Source organism: Planococcus citri, chromosome 2 (assembly GCF_950023065.1).
Source record: "Planococcus citri chromosome 2, ihPlaCitr1.1, whole genome shotgun sequence".
Lineage (NCBI taxonomy): Eukaryota > Metazoa > Arthropoda > Insecta > Hemiptera > Pseudococcidae > Planococcus > Planococcus citri.
This window is the reverse complement of record NC_088678.1, coordinates 74,475,143-74,495,584: the sequence shown is the minus strand read 5'-3', so window position 1 is coordinate 74,495,584 and position 20,442 is coordinate 74,475,143. Positions and strand designations below refer to the sequence as shown.

Here is a 20,442-nt window from a genome sequence, read left to right as displayed (position 1 = left end):
TATGTAGCATGATATATATTTTTTTAAAAGAATTATTTCAATGCCAATTTGAAAAAAAACTAATTTTTTTCTTGAAAATTCACCATATTTTCTAGAAAAAATAGAATTTCTTCAAGAAGCTCGTTTTAGATTTAAAATCATTCTTTCATGTTGGATTTTACAAAAAATGTCGAGTAATTTCCAAATACATAAGTATAAGAATTCATGCAATTTTAGTTACAAAACGAAACTTTTAAGCAATTTTTGGCAAAAAATGAGTCTTCTCTGTAATTTTGATAAAGAAACAAGATTTGTTTGCAAATCTTGGCAAACAAAAAATAGGTAAGCCATTTTAAGCAAATTACGATAAGAAAAAAAACAGTTTTGTTTGAGATTTTGAAGAAAAAAACGAGGGTTTAAGGCAATACCTATTGTTAAAAATACACTTTTTTTGGTCATTTTGATAAAATATGTATTTTTTTACAATTTTGGCAAAAAATGTTAGAAAAACAGATTTTTTGTTGCAAAAAAAGCAGGACTTTGTAGAAATTATTTTTTCATGCAATTTTGAAAAATAAAACGTCAATTACCTACCCCTAATATTTTTTCCATTCTTCGCCAAAAAAAAAAAAAAAAAAAAGAAGAAGATTGAGACATAAAATCCATTGTGGGCACTTCTAAGAAACCCTTTTGTATCGAAGCCTAAATTAAACGTGTTGCCAAATATGGCATAATTTGTCTCAAAGCTCAACTGATGGGTAGGTAGGTACATTATGTTTTATTAAATTCCAATACACATCTCCTTCTCCCAGCACGTCTTCTGCTGTACAAAAATAATACTAGGTGAAGAGTGCGACGTTGTCAGAAATCTACAATTTGAACTTTGTTACGAAAGCTTGATTCGTTCCTACAAGAAAGAGAGAAAAATCTCTATTTCACCAAATACTCGTATCTACCTACCTACGCCAGCACTTCTATTAGACTTTGACTTTGGTATCTTTGATTTTCCATATTTATTATTTTTATTCGAAAAACTTCCCTTCGAAGGCATTTTAGGTTGAGATAAAGTTTACAAATAACGATAACGGAATCGTATACTACTCGAGCTCTCGAGCCTTCGAGGCATTTTTTTTTTTTGAAATATAAAAATGAGAGAGAAGAGAGAAAGTACATTATTATGGTGTGGGCATCGTCGCCTACACACCACGTAGGTACCTAAAAGTTGAGCTTTAAAAAGACGAAATGCGAAAGGAGAACAAAACGTTGGGTTTTTAAAACCAAACCAACATAAATATTTCCCCTTATTCGGTTCAATACCCTTTTAAATGCGTAACGTGTGTAATTGAAAAGCGAACCTTGTCGACGAGTGGTGTGACATCGCTGTAGAGAATTCCAGTCCCTGAATCTTATAGTAGGTACCTACTAGGAAGAGGGGTATCACGATGAGATGATAGTTCTTCGTTGAGAAATGGTGCTGTTGGTAGCCTTGCATTGATCAAAACCAGAATTGAAAATATTTCGCAACTATACAGGTTGTCCTGGGAATGAATGATGGAATTGAAAATTTAGATTGAAAGATCATTTAAAAAAAAAAAACTTCAGATGAGCATGTTTCCTTTCCTGAAGTAGTTTGCTCAGAGATGAAAAATTTGACTTCAGTTTTCATCTTTTTCGATATTTTTCAGCTTCGGGAGCTGGAGCTTCATGCAAGTAGATCAACATCATTTGAAAGACCAAGGGAGGGTTTTTCTTGAAAGTATGATCATTTAAAAGTACTCTGCCTAGAAATGAAACATTTTCAAAAAATTGGTACACATATCAATTTTTCATTTTTTTGTTTAGGTATTTTTTCGACTTTGAGAGGCTTAAATCAACATCATCTGGGAGACCGGAGGAGGGTTTCTCTTGAAACTGTGCTTATTTAGAAATATTCTGCCCATAAATGAAAAATTTTCAATAAATTTCCACAGACATCAAATTTATATTTTCACATTGTCTCGAGGTTCTCAACTTCAGCAACGCATATCTCCAAAGATATGATACTTTGATCAAAACTAATTTCACAGTTCGAAAGGGCATTAAATTTTAAACTTTTCAAGCATTTTGAAATTTTCAAAAGTTGAAAGTTGAACTTTCGAATTGAAAGTTCAAATTTTAAAATGGCTCTGGCAGTGGGAGCTACCAATGCTACCATTTAAAAAGTTTGAAAAAATTTCCAAGGATGTACCTTTGATGCTTTTTTGAAATATTTAATTTTCGAGATGGGATCTTTCAATGGAAGGGGAGCACCTCCTCCCCCGAATTCGGGCAAAACTTCAAAAAAAAAAAACAACCTGAGGCAATCTTGCAATGAATTTTTCAAATTGTTTTACTTTTTTTTTCGAAGTTTCTGAAAGGTTTTCCCAATTTTTATATCTAACTACATATTAATTTTTAAAATTACGAGTAGAATGAATTTTCTTGAAATTTTCTACAAGATTTTTTTATTTTTCATTGAATTTTAAAACAATGAATATTTTACGAATTACAATGAATGTAATGATCTCTTTTCAATCTCAAATTCAACATTGGTGTTACCATATCTTAAAGTTTCAGTCAATTTCGACTTCGAGACATTTTGAGACGATACTTATTTCAATTTTTTATGTATTTCAATGCAATTTTGAATTGATTTTCTCAAGATTTTTCCAGATGGAATTTGAGTGTTATTTCCAAACAAATCTTGAGTGATTTTTCTACACAATTTCAAATGTGTTTCGGATGATATTCTAATTTTTGGAAAATTTTGGAATTTTTCACATGAAAATTGAAAAATGAACCTAAGATTTAAAGTGCAAGTTGAAAGCATGTTCTAATTGTTATTTGTTTTCTGCATTTATAAATTGAAGAGTGAATTTTTGCTCAAAATTTTCCAACAATTTGAGATTTAAGTTTTAAATCCTTTTCAAATAAAAAAATCCAAATTCGATCCAATTTTCAGCCATAAAAACAAAAATCATAATAAATCTCTCTTCTCGTCCATTTATAAAAAAATCCCCAATTTCTGCTTCAGATGAATGGATACTTAAAACTCGACAAAACGAATTGCTCTAAACAAAAGCTGCCATCTTGATACACGTTTATAGCATCTCTCACTTTCGTTCAACCCAAATCTCTTCTCAGTAAACGGAAGCTCTCACGATTGTCACGTTCGTTAACGACAAGATATGACGATAAATTTGCCTATTCTTCGCGACGAAGGCGTAAAATAAGGAAACCATCCTACGAATTGGTGTAGAGATGGCAATGGCGCTGACTGCAACGAAGGGCATCGTCGGCAGGAGCACCACAGCACAGACACATCCATCGGACATAATTCTTCGATTGTACAATGAGAAACACTACGTGGGCGTGCCAAAGTACCCGAAAACCGAGTACATATTTTTCTCCAAATTGCGTTTGCGACGTTGTTGTAAAAAAAATATACGACTTACGTAGTAATAAACTTTCGTCTGTCACAAATGGCTCACTGAAGAGATGATAAAACGCGTTAATGCTGATCGTGTTCTTTTTTTTTTTGCTTCTCTCATTTTTCTTCTCCTGCTGTATTTTATTTTAAATTAATTTATACTCGGCTACCAATACCTGTATATGAGTTCGTTTACCAACTACTTAAATACCTATACCTCCATCCTTCACACACAAGTTACAGATCTATTTATTGCAAGGTCTCGCAACCTCTCTGTCTCTTTTCTTTTTATTGTTTATTCGACAGCGGGAGTAAAATGCAAAAATACATTGTAAAATGATGGGTTCAGTTCATCGTAAAAATAAAACATCTCACACATAAGTCGAACAAGTAGGTTTGCTCTTGAATTAAATATTATTAACGTGGCATTTTAACGACTCAGAAGAAGCTGTGTTGTTTGGGAAGATGGTACGTGGAACGTCTCCTACAGAACCACATCTTATTACCGTTGATTTACACGCTTTTCAAAAAATATATCTTTGAGAAATACCACATGCACAGGCATCCACACACAGACAAGAATGTAGTACGAGTAGATTCAACAAGAACACACAAATACCAGGTACCCATAGAGCAAGAAAGTAAAAAGGATAAATATGTTATAAGCTACAGTCGTAAATTTATTTAACTTTAAAGCACAACCGACGTGATAGAAAGAGAGGAAAAATGCACGCCTATGGATTAGATTGATAGGTGCTCGTAAAACTTGAGAAGGTCGACTCTCTCGTTCTTTCGCCCTCATCGCAAATTATACGATAGCGCCACTATTTTGGCCCTAGTTGTACGATAAACGTATAGATAGCGATATCGAGCGTAAAATGAGTCAGCTTCTGCTGGCCCGAGTGGCTGGTAAGTAGTTTTATGTGCTAAAGCTACGTCGAATAACGTCTACCTCCACCTTACCACCCAGCCCGGTGATTTACACAAATGGCTTTGCATGTCACTAGAACGTTTCAAGATTTTCTTCGCGTACAAAATTCGCCTCGGCTGGTGATGGAAAAGCGTCTTATGCGCTTGTACTTTCAATATCTTGAGCGAATATTCTCCTCTTTTTTTGCTCCTTCTCTTCGTAGTTTCGCGTTAGGTGTACTGTACGTCTTGTGTGGTTATGGCTAAGGGAAAATATAACCGAGATGTTTTGCAATACATTCGGATGCTGGTTTGAAGGTCGATTTTGTTAAAATTCGGGCACATGTAGTTGAAGGTAAAATTCAAAAGCTGATTTAGTTGAATCGAGAGCAAGTTTCAATGTTGGAATGTTTTCGATTTTTTTAACGAAAAAAACAACTTTTGTTTTTTTTGGGGGGGGGGGGAGTTTGTAAGTACCTAAATAAAGAGGCTAGTATACTATAGACATGCTCTTCTCGACTCTACTCTACAGAAATAAAATCAAACGGGGGGGGGGTGGTTTATTGAAGGAACAATCTCGATAAAGGAACATTGATTTCCAATTATTCAGTTGAACGTCAAAGTTCATTTTTTGTCAACTTTTAGATTAATAAAATCAACTTATCGAACTGGAACTTTCAAAATTTTTATGACAAGGAACAATGTTCAGAATTTGTTTGCCACGTGTTTTCAGTCTGTTGAAAGAATAGACAAAACGCACCATCTCCCTCAACCGATGATAATTTTTTTTCAAACATACAGCATTTTCCCACACGGTCTCTCTGTCTCTATGTAGAAGTCTCCCCGTCCCTTCCCGCGCCCCCTCCCACCAGCCCTCAAAAACTCGTCTTCAAAAAAGTTATTTGGAAAAGGTTTTTCTAAAACAGTTCTTTCAACAAAAAAATCTAAAATAGGTAAGAAGTGGTCATTTTTGAAAGTTGAGGTCAATAACATGTTTCGTTTTGTGAACAAACAATGTTTTTTAAAAACGTTTTTCACTCGTGGTGGATTTTTTTTGCAAAAAATATCCACAGGAGACTTTTTTAATAGCATAGTTTGATAGTTTTATTTTTCATGAAGTTTCCATCATCCCTTCCAAAATTAATTTTTCAGGTACATAAAGTATTCTTCAAATTCAAGATTTTGCTCATTTTTTGTTCTAAAATGAAATTTTCAATACCAGTAAATTACCAAAAATTACCATTACACCAAAAGTAATTATTTACCAAGAATTGCAATGTTGTTTAGGTTACCTATCAAAAAATACTAGTAATAAACCAGAAATTACCAAAACATTGACTGGCTAGAAAATAGCAGTAATTTGTAAGGTATTACTGGTAATTTACCAGAAATTATCCCTAATTTCCCAGAAACCCTGTGAAATTTACCTGAAATTACCAGTAATTTACTTAAACTTACCAGAAATTTACCTAAAATAACTAGTAATTTACCAGCAAGAAACTACCTGTAATTTGTCCAAAATGCCATGTATTTTACCTCAAATTACCTGTAACTTACCTGAAATTACCAGTAATTTACATGAAATTACCAGTAATTTACATGAAATTACCAGTAATTTACATGAAATTACCAGTAATTTACATGAAATTACCAGTAATTTACCTAAAATTACCAGTACTTTACCAGCAAAGAACAACCTGCAATTTGTCCAAAACACCCTGTAATTTACCAGAGATTACTAGTAATCGTTCGTGCAATCATGCAGTTGTGCTATTGTGCATTCGTGTGATCGTGCAGTCGTGCGATCGTGCAGTTGTGCGATCGTGCAGTCGTGCGATCATGCGATTGTGCAGTCGTGCAATCGTGCAGTCGTGCAATCGTGCAGTTGTGCAATCGTGCAGTTGTGCAATTGTGCAGTCGTGCAATTGTGCAATCGTGCAGTTGTGCTGGCGTGCGATCGTGCAGTCGTGTGATCGTGCAGTCGTGCAATCATGCAGTCGTGCAATCGTGCAGTCGTGCAATCGTGTGGTCGTGCAATCGTGCGGTCATGCAATCGTGCAATCGTGCAATCATGTGGTTGTGTAATTGTGTGGTTGTGCAATCATGCAGTTGAGGCACCATCAGGGATGAAAACCGTAACTGAAATTTTTAACTGAAATGAATTTTAACTGCTAAAATGAGGCAAAAACTGTAACCGTAACCGTAACCATAACCAAAATTATTGATTTGATATTTTTTAACCATAACCTTAACCAATTCATTTTTTCGTTTTGGTTAAATACATAACTGTTATTTTTTTGAGTAAAAATCTCATTTTTCTGGTGTAAAATATGACATTTATTACGATTTTTGAGAAAAAAGGGCTCAATTTGTCTAAAATTTTCTTCAAACTCAAAAAATGGCTGAAATTGCATTTTTTCGTTTTTTTGGCTGCAGGCGCCCTTTTTTGACATTGAAGTGCAATTAATTTTTGATAAATGAATAAAAACTGTAACCTTTATTTTTAACCATAACCTTCATTTTTTTGGGTCATAACCATAACCCTTAACTGTAACCATAATAAAAAATTTTAAAAAAAATAACCGCTAAAAAAATAACCGATATTTTTTTTCATATTGGTTTTCATTCCTGGCTACCATGCAGTTGTGCAATCTTGCAGTTGTGCAATCGTGCAGTTGTGCAATTGTGCAATTGTGCAATTGTGCAGTTGTGCAGTTGTGTAATTGTGCAGTTGTGCAATTGTGCAGTTGTGCTACCATGCAGTTGTGCAATCTTTCAGTTGTGCAATTGTGTGGTTGTGCTTTCTTGATTCTTGCAATTGTGCATTTGTACATTTGTTTGTTCGTTTGCCTGGTCTAAATCCATTCTGCTATCTGATCAGTCCCTCATCCATATCATCAGCCATGCAATTCAAAATTATTTTTTCAAAAATCTTGTATAAGGTAGGTGACACCGCATGGAAGGGAGATGGGCCTGTATCTCTTTGGATCATTTGCATCTTTACCTGGTTTCTGTAAAGCAATAACATGTGCCTGTTGCCATAGTCTTGGCAGTCTTGAGTTTTCTGTACAGGCATTAAACTCTTTTTGGATCCAATTTATTGCCTTTTGTCTGAAGTGTTTAATCTGTTATCCATACCGGCAGCCTTCCTGTTTTTGGACAATTTGATTGCAGACTTCACTTCTTTGTTGGTAATTGCCTAATTGGTGTGGCAAAGTTATTCACTGTTGGAAAAATAAGAGAAATAATCACATTGATGTTCCTATATGATGTTATCCATTGTAATATAAATGACAGTAAGCTTTAGGGAAAAATTAATTTCTGGGCCCCAAAAATCCATTCTAGACAAAAAAAATATTCTCCTTGAGCAATTATACTATACACATGTGCATCTCAGACACTTTTCTCTGTAGATGTGCAGATGCTGATATTTTTAGTATGGGTAGCATGGTGAGGGGGACATGGAAACATGGGCATGGGCGCATTGGGGGTTACTTGTGAGCCATCTTGATATTTGGATTTTTTACTAGTTTGTTTTGTTTTTTTTTCTCCTCTGAATAGATCACCATTTAAAAATGTTAACTTATATTTTGTTTTTAGTATCTTTTTTCTGTTTCCGTTTTTTTCTATTTTATTTTATTTTTTGCACTTCACTTCCTTATTTTGTATTTTTATATTTTTTTCAGTTTATAAAACGATATGCACTCGTAGTTTCTATTCCCCCTTAGTTATAATCAGTCTCTCCTGTAATTGGCTTCTGGGGTTCTGGCTGTTGGAGAGACCTAGGTAAATTGTATATAAAAATAAAAAAATTAAATAATTTACCAGAAATGATCCGTAATCTATTAGAAATTACCAGTAATTTACCAAAAACTGTTGGTGAACTGATTTTTTGAAAATTGATAGCCATTTACCAAAGATTATTATGAAGTTACTTGTAGTTGTAGCTTTCAGTAACTCAATTCACCAAAAATCATCTGTTATTTACTAAAAAAGTTATCTGTATCGGGATAAGTCTCTTTCACAAGGTAAACTACTCGTAATTTAAATCAAAGATGTGTTTTCTACTTACCTTTAGTAGTCAAATTCTATTGATGGGGATTATTTTTAAGTTTCAAAATCTGACAAAATGTCTGAAAACTATTTTTGAAAGTTTATCACGCAGTTTATTGCTTTTTTAAAGTATTGGAATGTCAAACTGGTCATTTTCTCGTCTTCTTTTTTTTTAAGGTTTGACAAGATGTTGGAAAGTTGTGAACGAAAATTAAGTCTACTTAATTTTATAGATCTATTGGTTTTTTCTCATGTTATCATAAAGTACAAAGAGCAGAATCGTAACGCGCGTGTTGCGAATCTAACAAAAAAAAAACATTCCTACTACACATTCACAGGCAGTTTATTCACCTAGTTTCGATTTAGGTATAGGTACCTATTTTTTATGTGCTCAATATTTTCATGAAACAAAGTTAGTTTGTTCTTAAAAATAATTTCAATACAGGTCGCCCTAAAAAAAAAAAATGTTTTTTTTTTTTTAGGGCGACCCATTCTGAAATTATTTTTGAGGACAAACTAACTTTTGTTCGATGAAAATATCGAGCACATAAAAAAAACATCTACCTACAATTAGAAAAATTTAAAAATACAAAAATTCAGACGTTTCAACTTTCAAGATCAGGATTGAATATGAAAGCATTGTGTACTGTATATTCCACCTAGCTTAGTATCTATTGTTGTTGTTGTTGGGTCAGTGTCGCAGTTTGTTCTCGCCTCTGAATTAATCATCCGTTCCGTTCCGTTCCGATCTCAGTTACTTGAAGAACTATTCCTCTGAAATTTTTTCCCCCCAATGGATATTTGAATTTCTTCTTCAATTTTATTCCAATCAGCACTTTTCTTACAAAGTTGGTTTTTGTAGGTTTCTTTATTAATTCTTCTTGAGGCTGAAGACTGTAGATTTTTTCACTGTCCAATTCCAACCACTAATAAGCAGGTATGAGTACACAAGAGTATGATACAATGATAAAAATTGCTGATAAGTTTGTTTCAATGCTCCTCAACATGTTAGATAATAGGTTAGAATGCAATCATATCCGAAATGGTTAGCGTACATAAATGAAGTCCAAAGCTCATTAGCGGAAAGTTTCATACAGAGTCCTATAGTTGTCCTCCATTTATTCCAACTCAAATTTAGTCAAGGGTTTTTTCCAGTTAATGTTTTATATTTGTGATTCGTTGCGCTCGGTGCTGAAGACTGTAGATTTTTTCGCTGCCTAATTTAACTGTCAATAATTTAGTTCCCAGGTACGATCATACCCTATACGATGAGTATGTGGCAGCACAATCCTATAGTTGTCTTGTTCTGCATTTCACCATTTGTTCTAACTCAACTCTTGTCAGTTTTTTTTTCAAACGTTGATTTTTTTTTGTTTGTAGTTTAATTCTGTAGATTTTTTTCACTGTCCAATTTTATCGGTGAATCATATTCATTGATGAGTATGACTCGCCTATAAAATATGTAGATAAAAGATACTTGATTTCACAACTTACAACTTCGAAACATGTTCACAAATTAGCAGCAAATAAGCTTGAGGTATTCTGCAGAATTCCATCAATCAATGGAGTTCCATCTGTATGACACGATTATTATTACATAACTTATCTAACGTGATAAATCACTGCTCTTAAGTTTTGCGTCGTAGCGTATGCTCTACTCCCTTATTCTGTCGCTTGGTTTGATAATTCATCTTCTCTGCTCTCTTCTTTTCCTTTAAATCTAAAATTCGGAGCTCATAAAGAAGAATTGGACACCGCAAAACAACGTCCCCAATGTTTCTGTAAATTTTCAAGATGTTGGTATAAAAACATTGCACATACTTTCAAGTTAAAAAAGATCATAAACCAATAATCTCCTGATTGCCACGTGTGTGATGCACCTACGCATTTATTATCCTGAAAGAGGGAGCATTTTTGAAAGAATCGTGGCTTTTATTCTCTAGAATCTGCCCCCTACCCAACCTGTTTTAGGAAAAATGGCCTAGTCTGAAAAAAATAGTATTTGAGATTCTGTGTTGATCTAGACAATAGTCATCAAAATGCAACGCCCCGATTCTAGATACATATTCAGTGGTTGAAAATTTGCAAATCACCTACGTATTTTTGGGTAAATTCGTATTATTGACAATTTTCTCTTTTCAAATATTTCCTGTTAATTTTGGTTAAAATCTTTCAACATTTTTTTGTCACGATTCGCCCTAATAACCTACGTACGTGTTAACAATAACGTTAATTCTTACCTATAGATTGTACATTCTTCTTATGGACGTGTTCAAATACACATTCGTTGTTCGAAAGACAACTTTGTGAATAATTTTCTAATTCCGTTTTGATTTAATTAAATTTTTTGCATTCCAGTCCTTCCTTTTGGTTCATGATAGGATGATTTGTCATCCTGCAGTCATCTAGTTCGAATTTTTTTAAATCAGCTGAAAAACAAATAAGCTTAATATGGTGAGCTAACTACTCATAGGTACTTAGCATAAGCATACCTTTCTCTAGGTAGATTGGACTGGAGCAGAACAACACTCAAAGTACCAAAGAAGATGAATTCTCGTATCTATAGTTGACGTGGGGTGCAAACAAATTGCTGGACCGTGCTATTGTTGGATACTCGTCTGCAGTAAATCTCAAATTAACGAAATTCCAAGACGATTCTGTTTTTTTGAACAGAAGATATGGTAACTTGATCAGAAGTTATCTTATCATCGGAAGCGGAATGTTCAATATTAATATATGACGGATCATTTGGTACATGTATGTAGGTACCTACTTACAGATACGTAGAGGTACATATGTTCGTATGGCGGAAGTGAAATTATCTATATTTTTCGGAATTTGTTACTCAAATTTTATCTCATCTCAGAGAAAAAAATCAGTGTAAGATATTTTCGGGAAGCTCAAATTTGGAAAAAAAACTGTAAAATGTCATATGGAGAATTTGTTGATAAAAATTTGAGCTCATTAAATACATTTTGATGACATTTTTTAGAAATTTCAAATTTCAAAAATCTACTGGAGGCTCCAAGAATTTTCAAAAAGTCGCTGGAGACCTCGAAATGACTTGAACTCGCCAGCAGACGACTCAAAAGCGTGTTTAAATTGAAGTGCAGTGTGAGTTTCAGATTTCCAACTTCATTTGATGAAATTTTGTGGAAATTTCCAGTTTCAAAAATCTGCTGGAGGCTCCATAACTGCTCTAAACAGTTCGGTTATTTCAGATAAATTTATTCGCGAAAAATTCACTCAATTTTTTCGTACATTTTATGAATTTAATTACACGAATTGATCAAAGAATTGACCGAATTTTGATCACATCGTTCGCGAATGATTCATTCGATTCGATTAGATCATTTCATGGTCTATTATACGAGATCGTCTCATCTAATTAGATTTTCTCAGAACAACTTATTCAGTTCAAGTGAACTCGTTCACACATTATTCGTTCATTTTGTAGTGATTCACTTGCGAACGATTCATCAGATGAGTTTTCAATCAATCACACAAAAAATACGAATTGATCAAATCATCGACAAAGAATTGACCAAAAATTGGATAATTTATGAATGAACTACATTAAAATGATAAAATATTTGTAAATCGTTCGCGAATGATGTACTCGATTCAATTTGACCATTGTAGGGTCTATCATAATAAGGTTATCATCTGATTACATTTTCTTAGAGAAACTTGTTCAGTTCAAGTCAATTTGGTCGCGAACGATTTGCTCATTTCGAAATGATTCATTCGCGAACGATTCAAACTGATGAATTCCGAATCAATGATACGAAATATGAGCAGATCAAAATTATTCTAATCATTAACAAAGAATTGATCTAATCGTTCGCGAATGATTCACTTACGATAGTTCCATCCATAAGACCGTTCAAAGATTTATCATCAGATCTGTTCCTATTTTCACAGAACAATTCATTCGATCTCAGTTGATTCGTTCGCGAATGATTTGATCATTTTGGACTGAATCATTCACGAACGATTTACTCGATTTGATCGGATAATTTATGAATCAATTACAAATGCATTGATGACGTTTTGATCAAAACGTTCGCGAATGACTCACTCGATTCGATTCGATCATTCTAGATATAACCGTTTACGATCGATTTGGCAATGACAAGTCGAAAATACGAGGGGTGTCCGGGAAATTAGTCACATTTCGCTCTTACGTGGCGAGAAATGTACCTACAGGGATCATAAACACACGACTAGAAAGGTTGAACTTTTAGCTTTAAAATGATATGTTTACGATCGTGATATGATAAATAGAAGTTGGTGAAATTTTGGTTTGAAATGAGGTCCAAAAAGATCTCGGGTCACGAGAGTAAAAAGTAGGAACTTTCATGCAGTGCTCCCTCTAGCTCCCACGTGAAGAGAAATGTACCTACAGGGATCGTAAATACACGACTGAAAACGTTGAAGTTTCAGCTATTTTGATTTGGAATGGGCAATGAAAAGATATCGGGTCCCGAGAGTAAACCTAGAGAAACATTCATGCAGTGCTCGCTCTAGCGGCGAGACTAATTCACTTATTGAGTAACTTTTGTGCTTAACTTTTAGCCTGAAGTCTCAGGAACACATTGGTGTACTCAACTTTTCTATACGACCTACAGAAAAAATTTTAAATGGCTCTGAAGCGACCAAGAGAACATTCTCATGAAAAAAATTCAAAAATTTCCACCAACATGACTTTTTATTCAGTCGCTTTCAGTTCATTTAACTTTTTTTTCCACAAGTTATGCAGAAAAGTTAAGTATACCAATGTGTTCCTGAAACTTCAGGCTACAAGTTGGGTGCACAAGCTACTCAATAAGTGAACTAGTCTTGCCGCTAGAGCGAGCACTGCATGAAAGTTCCTACTTTTTACTCTCTTGACCCGAGATCTTTTTGGACCTCATTTCAAACCAAAATTTCACCAACTTCTATTTATCATAATTATCACGATCGTAAACATATCATTTTAAAGCTAAAAGTTCAACCTTTCCAGTCGTGTGTTTATGATCCCTGTAGGTACATTTCTCGCCACGTAAGAGCGAAATGTAACTAATTTCCCAGACACCCCTCGTAGGATATTATGCCAATAAATTTCAGCTTTCTAGGTCCATTTCGCGAAATTTTGATTTTTCCCCTCATTTTTGGTAGATATAAATTTGATTTTCAAAAATTCGCCAAAAATCAAAAAATGCACTTCATCACTAGAAAGACATCAAACTTAAAAACTTTCCCAACTTTTGAAGCCAAACCAGCTTCTAAATCTATGATTTTCCCAACTAAAATTCACATTTTTTTCAAAAATTTCTGCCCTCGCTTTGCTCGGGCAAAACTGTTGTACCTTTTCACATCAACATTACAACTGTTTTGCTCCTTGAAATTACAAATTTTGAAAATCTTTTACCCTCGCTTCGCTCGGGCCAATTTGTTTTTTTTTTCACGCTTGAAAATTTCAAGAAACTATTGATAAATTTCTTAAAAAGTTGAGATCAGAAAAACTGAATTTTTTCTTTAAATTTGATGAATTACAATTTTTCCAAAGCTTTTAGCCTCGATTCGCTGGTGCCAATTTGATTCTCTTCTACTAAGTTACGATTTCAAGAAACGTATGATTGAATTTGAAAAATATTGAGACCAGAAAAACTGGATTCTTTTATTAAAATTGATGTTCTACTTTTCCATTTCAAGTCACATATTTTCCAAAACTTTTGCCATTGCTTCAATCGGGCCAATTTAGTTCATTTTTTCACACTAAGAATTTCACAAAACCATTGATAAAATTAAAAGAAAGTTGAGATCAGAAAAACCGAATTCTTACACTAAAATTTATGTTGTTCTACTTTGCAAACTTCAAACTTTTTAAAGCTTTCGGCCTCGCTTCGCTCGGCCCAAATTGATTCTCATCTACAAAGTTACAATATTTTTAAAAATCTATGATTGAATTTGAAAAATGTTGAGATTAGAAAAACCGAATTCTTTCATTAAAATTGATGTTATTCTACTTTTCAAATCATAGATTTTCCAAAACTTTTGCCCTCGCTTCGCTCGGGCCATTCAAAATGCTCTTTTCAGAAATTTTAAGAATGTGAAAATTGAACAGAAAAATTCCAGAAGTACTCAAAATATTCGAAGCTTATAAAAAATTCAAATTTTTCATTTCTTTCAGAACAGAACCACTGGCTTTTCAAAATTTTCAGCACGTTAAAATTTTGATTATAGTCGGCAAAGTTACAATTTTTTGGCTACAAAATGTCGTGATACAATCCCCTCACTACTTGTAACTTGAATACCTCTTTTTTCATCTACCAACTTGGGAATTTTCAGTCGAATAAGTTGGGAATCTAAGGATCTTTGCCCCCCCCAGCAAAACCACTTCGCTACGTCCCTGGATGAATTTTTGCATGCTCTTTCGATCTAGCTGGGTTCAGTTCAAAAAATTTCGTGCGAGTTATCTATGTACATGTTGAAAAGCAAAATCGACGATTCGGCTGACCTGTTATTCAAAATGGCCGTCATCTTGTTATCAAGGCCAACTTTTTTTTTGACAGGTTTGCTTTAAAATGTTCCTAAGAAAGTTCCATTTAAGAAAAAAGTTGTCCTAGAGGATCAAGGAGAGAGGGGGTCGCAATTATTCCTGCTGTATTTTGCCGGATTAGAAAAATTTCAACATTTCAAAATATATACATTGATCGAATGTGATATCAAAGTAACTTCAATTCGAAAATGAAACGAAAATTTTTAAAAATCAGGGATGCGTGATACTCGATATCTTAGAATGCCATGATACTTTTCGGTGAATATGTTATCAAATTCACGATCAAGGTATCGATATATAACATGATACCAACTTTTCAACGCCAGCGAATTTTAAAAATTATCACAGGTTCAAAAATCAAAATGTACGATGAAGTTATTGAGATCTAGAGGTAGGTATTCATTTCTCTCGGAATAATTTCAGTTATTTATCAAGTAAATGGCACGAACATCTCATCTTGATAATCTGCATTTATTAATACTTATACATATACGAGTATCTCTTACAGTAGGTACCTATTTATCTCAAGTTAGGTTCCACTTCTAATTGAAATTTCTTTGAACCACCTATAGCCTAAGAATATTCAACCCACACTCACATTCTAGGACCCTATACTTACCTATAAAAGCGATAGCTTAGCTCATCGAGGATAGTTTTTTTTATTATTTTTTATTATTAATTCAAGCTTTGGTTTTACAATTTCGTAGTACCTATTCATTCAATTGATAAACTATCATTCAAGTTCAAAGAGATGCTCAGTTCTTACAGAATACGTTTAATAATTTTGTTATATCCAGTTGGAGTATCAATGGATTGGGTAAGCATCCGCAATAATTAGGTGTACGTAATTTTCACATTTGTAATTTGTAAATATTCTTACCTATTTCTGATTGATGCTTTATAATGAATATTCGTTTACTTAAATTTAGATACCTATGATAACGCCAGACGAGATGGAAAGAGAATTAGCTTTTAAAGAATTCCTACAAAAACATGGTGAACCGTGGTCGTTGAAAAATTTGGCGGATCAAAACGAAGAACTTAAAAAAGAAAAAGCATTTTTGAAATACATGGCCGAACGTAAGTAAATATAAATATGAGATACATAGTTCAAATTATTGCGCTGGAATTTAGATGCAAAATTGCAAAGATCAAAGAATGCATTTTGTTTTAGCCGTGATCGAAAATTTGGACGAAACCACGGAAAAATCTATACGCAACAAAGAAGGTACAAGGATGAACAACTAGAAGAGTACCTAGACCTACTCTTACTTCTGATTGATGCTTTATAAATATGTATTCGTTTAAATTTAGATATTATGCCGCCAAATGAGATAGAAAGAGAATTGGCTTTTAAAGAATTCGTACAAAAACATGGTGAACCGTGGAGCTTAAAAAATATGCGGGATCAAATCAAGGAGCTTCAAAAGGAGCATTCCTTTTTGAAATACATGGTCGAACGTAAGTAAATACATATGGGATAGTTCGAATGATTACGCTGGAATATTCAGATGCAAACTTGCATTTTGTTTTAGCTGTGATCGCAAATTCGGACGAAACCACGAAAAAATCTACACGCGATGAAGAAGGTACAAGGATGAAGAACTAGAAGGGTACCTATACCGTACATTCCATTTTATGAAAGTTCTTGAAATAAACGTTCTAAGGTGGTACCTGTTTTAATAATGAATTTATTCACTTTGTTTCAGGTTTTTAGGTTTGTCCCCGAAATATCTACATTTTTTCTCTATTCAAATGATCAGTTTTACATCAACTATAGCCAGTGGAATAAGACCTATAAGTACGAGTAGTACAAGTATATAAACGCACTCCGGAATCATTGTGGGAAGGACGACATCTATGACAAGCTTTATAGTAGAGCAAGTTATGATTTTTTTTAATCAAAGAAATCACAATTTGCTCCGCATCATTTTCTGCAGCGGTCCACGGAGATACCCGGAGACCTTACGCATAAATGTTTCAGTGATAAAACTGGATCTACTGAAAGAGACGTAGGTAGGTATTGGTATTGTAATAGCAAATAGCCTACGTTTTTCACCACCATAAGGACAGACCTACGACCTTCAACACAAAACACAACCATTTGTTTCAATGAATCGGTATGCTTTGGTGAAATCGTCACCAAAACATACCATTTCATTGGAACAAATTATTGTGTTTTGCGTTCAGGATCGTAGGTCTGTCCACCTGTGGATCAGTTTTGTTAAATTATATACCTAAATAATAATGAAGTTTTTGTAGAAAATTGATGGTTTTATTTCACCTCGGATTAAATCGTCCTCAAAACATACCACTTAACAGAAATGTTAGGGTCACAACAGTTTCGGAAAGAGAGGAGAGGGGATCAACAGTAATACAGTGAAAAAATCAACAACATGTTTTTTTGGTCAGCCTTATTATTCCCCCACATTAACATTTTTTTGAAATGGTTCTACATCAAAACGAACCTTTTAGGTGAATTTTGCCAAATTTGGACAGAATGCGGATTTACACCATCTTGAAAACCCAATTTTGGACCCGTAGGCAGCCCCTCCTCCAATTTTGGAGCGATCGAAGATTGATAGTATGGTATCGTTTTCATATGAATCGAACCCACTGAACACGAATGTGAAGTTAGATTTGCAGTTGGACTCTTCTAAGTGCCACATTGAGGGGGGGGGGTTGCCCAAAAACTAGATCTATATTTTTTGTGAAAAAATGTTTACCCAATTATGTATAGCACTATTTACGCCATGATCAGGAAGAGAATTATGATGAAGCATTTTTCACAAAAAGTTCAATTTTTGGGGAACCCAACTCTTCGAATTGTGACCTTCAGAAGGGTTTAACTTTTTGGGGGGGAGGACAGACTCACCATATGTAATTTCACATTCGTGTTCAGTGGGATTCTTCGCAAATGTTTCGCTATATTAAAAGATATCATTCCTAAAACTGAGGAAATATTTTGGAACGCACATGATGCCAATTTTTTTATCATTGTTGCCAATTTCAAAAAATAAAAAAAATCACAAATTTCTGGCGATTTTTAACAATTTTTTGAAATCCAAAATATTGGCACCACTGCGTTTCGAAATATTTCCTCAGTTTCAGGAATGATATCCTTCAATATTTTTGCATTATTAATGCGAAACATTTGCGAAGAAAAAATTTTCAAAACACCAACTACAGGTGACCCAAAAATAAACGATTTGCAAATTTTCAATCACTCAGTGCAGAACTCTAAGGGTGGCCTTGGATGCCGATCTTCTGAGGCAACTTTTTTCTTAAAGGGACAGTCCTAAGGAACATTTCTAGCCGTTGTCCTAAAAAAAAAAGTGGCCTTACTAACAAAATGGCGGCCATTTTAATTGACAGGTCAGCTGAAATCACAGATTTCGCGTTCCAACATATGGGACTTCCACGAAATTTTTTAAACTGTACAAAGGTAGATCGAAAGAGCAAGCAAAAATTCATCATCTGTCAAAATTTCAAGAGCTAAAGTGTCGTTTTCGATTTTTGGTGAATTTTTGAAAATCAAAATTAGGCCAAAAATGAGGGAAAAGTCAAAATTTTACAAAATTGACCTAGAAAGATGAAATTTGGGGTATATCCAATTTTTGACCTGCCAAATCGATTGGAAATGGTTTCAAACCGATTTGAGTAGTTCTGCATGAAGCCTCCAGCAGATTTTTGAAACTTGAAATTTTCACAAAATTTCATGAAATGAAGGTGGAAAGCTGAAATTTACTCTACACTCCAATGTTAACACACTCTGAAGACGACTTCAGGTGGGTTCAAGTAATTTTGGAGCCTCCAGCGACTTTTTGAAAATTCCTGGAGTCTCCAGCGGATTTTTCAATTCTCGGAATTTTCATAAAAGTTTATCAACCAAATCTGGAAAAATTTCAACACGTTTGCAGGTAGATTTCAAGTCGTTTTGGAGCCTCCGGCGACTTTTTGAAAATTTTTGGAGCCTCCAGTAGATTTTTGAAACTTGAAATTTCCACAAGATTTCATCAAATGCATTTAGAAAGTTGAAATTCATTCTTTAAACTAATTTTAATACGCTATGAAGTCGGCTGCAGGTAGATTTCAAGTTGTTTTGGAGCCTCCGGCGACTTTTTGAAAATTTTTGGAGCCTCCATGTAGATTTTTGAAACTTGAAATTTCCACAAAATTTCACCAAATATGCATTTAGAAAGTTGAAATTCATTCTTTAAACTAATTTTAATACGCTATGAAGTCGGCTGCAGGTGAATTTCAAGTTGTTTTGGAGCCTCCAGTAGATTTTTGAAACTTAAAATTTTCACAAAATTTCATCAAATGCATTTGGAATGTTGAGATTCATTCTTCAAACTAATTTCATTAGACGACTGCAGGTAGATTTCAAGTCGTTTTGAAGCCTCCAGCAACTTTTGGAAAATTCCTGGAGTCTCCAGCAAATTTTTAAAACCTGAATTTCCATGAAATTTTATCAAATGCTGTTGGAAAGCCGAAATTCATTGTGTAAACAAATTTCAATACGCTATGAAGTCGACTGCAGATGGATTTTAAGTCGTTTTGGAGCTTCCAGCGACTTTTCAGAAAGTACTGAAGTCTCCAAATGTAGTTGGAAAGCCGAAATTTACTCTGCACAGCACGTGCTAAAGTTAATACCGGACAGATTTCGTAGCATTTTTTAAAAACTCGAAGCTTCCAAAAAGGTACAGGAGGCTCCAAAATGACTAGAAGCCATCTGAAGTCGTCTTCATGACCTGGTGTTAAAATTGGAATGTAGAGTGAATATTTTCAGCTTTCCATCTCCATTTGATAAAATTTTGTGAAAATTCAAAGTTTCAAAAATCTGCTGGAGACTCCAGGAATTTTCAAAAAGTCGCTGGAGTCTTCAAAACGACTTGAAATCCACCTGCAGTCGACTTCGTAGCTATTGAAATTAGTTTTCAGAATGCATTTCGGCTTTCCAACTCCATTTTGAAGAAATTTTGTGGGAATTCCAACTTTCAAAAATCTGCTGGAGGCTCCAGAACTGCTCAAAACGGTTTAAAACAGTTTCCAATCGATTTGGCGGGTCAAAATTTGGATGTATCCCAAATTTCAGCTTTCTAGGTCAATTTTGCAAAATTTTGGTTTTTCCCTCATTTTTGGCCTAAATTTGATTTTCAAAAATTCACTAAAAATCGGAAAAGGCACTTAAGCACTTGAAATTTTGACAGGCGATGAATTTTTGCCTGCTCTTTCGATCTACCACTGTACGGTTCAAAAAATGTTGTGCAAGTCCAATGCTGGAACGCAAAATCTATGATTTTGTCTGACCTGTCAATCAAAATAGCCACCAAATGGCTATAAATGTTCTTTAGGACTATCCCTTTAAGAAAAAAGTTGCCTTAGAAGATCGGCGGGGGGGATTATCTCCACTCGTGGCCTGGGAGGGGCAAAAATTTTGAAAAAATCGTTGAAGTGTGATTGTTCCCTTCAAAAAGTGTTTTTTCGCCATTTTAGGGTAAGTAGA

The 20,442-nt window shown here is 34.2% G+C and overlaps 1 protein-coding gene and 1 long non-coding RNA gene across 4 annotated transcripts; one reads left to right on the top strand and one right to left on the bottom strand.

Annotated features, from left to right (window-relative positions):
• Positions 1–6,868: 6,868 nt before the first annotated feature.
• Positions 6,869–11,059, bottom strand: LOC135837706 (uncharacterized). Its single transcript, XR_010557243.1, has 3 exons — positions 10,882–11,059; positions 10,630–10,818; positions 6,869–10,168 (listed from the first exon to the last, which is right to left on the bottom strand). It is a non-coding gene; the product is annotated as an uncharacterized LOC135837706 (long non-coding RNA).
• Positions 11,060–15,359: 4,300 nt separating this feature from the next.
• On the top strand, positions 15,360–17,193 carry LOC135837704 (uncharacterized). Of its 3 annotated transcripts, none has more exons than XM_065353072.1 (6): positions 15,360–15,750; positions 15,863–16,013; positions 16,108–16,161; positions 16,248–16,394; positions 16,469–16,557; positions 16,643–17,193. In XM_065353072.1, the coding sequence occupies exons 1-5, from the start codon at positions 15,685–15,687 to the stop codon at positions 16,540–16,542; spliced, it is 492 nt and encodes a 163-aa protein (XP_065209144.1). In that variant the 5' UTR covers positions 15,360–15,684; the 3' UTR covers positions 16,543–16,557; positions 16,643–17,193. The 3 variants fall into 3 exon arrangements, with proteins under 3 accessions (XP_065209144.1, XP_065209143.1, XP_065209145.1); XM_065353071.1 differs by having other exon boundaries at positions 15,373–15,750; positions 16,469–16,546; XM_065353073.1 differs by having other exon boundaries at positions 15,375–15,773; positions 16,469–16,546.
• The last annotated feature ends 3,249 nt before the right edge of the window (positions 17,194–20,442 follow it).

Coding starts and splice junctions, on each gene's coding strand:
- LOC135837704 (XM_065353072.1), top strand. CDS start 15,685: ATGCTCAGTTCTTACAGAATACGTTTAATAATTTTGTTATATCCAGTT. Junction 16,014..16,107: donor TTTGAAATACATGGCCGAAC/GTAAGTAAATAT, acceptor ATTTTGTTTTAG/CCGTGATCGAAAATTTGGAC. Junction 16,395..16,468: donor TTTGAAATACATGGTCGAAC/GTAAGTAAATAC, acceptor ATTTTGTTTTAG/CTGTGATCGCAAATTCGGAC.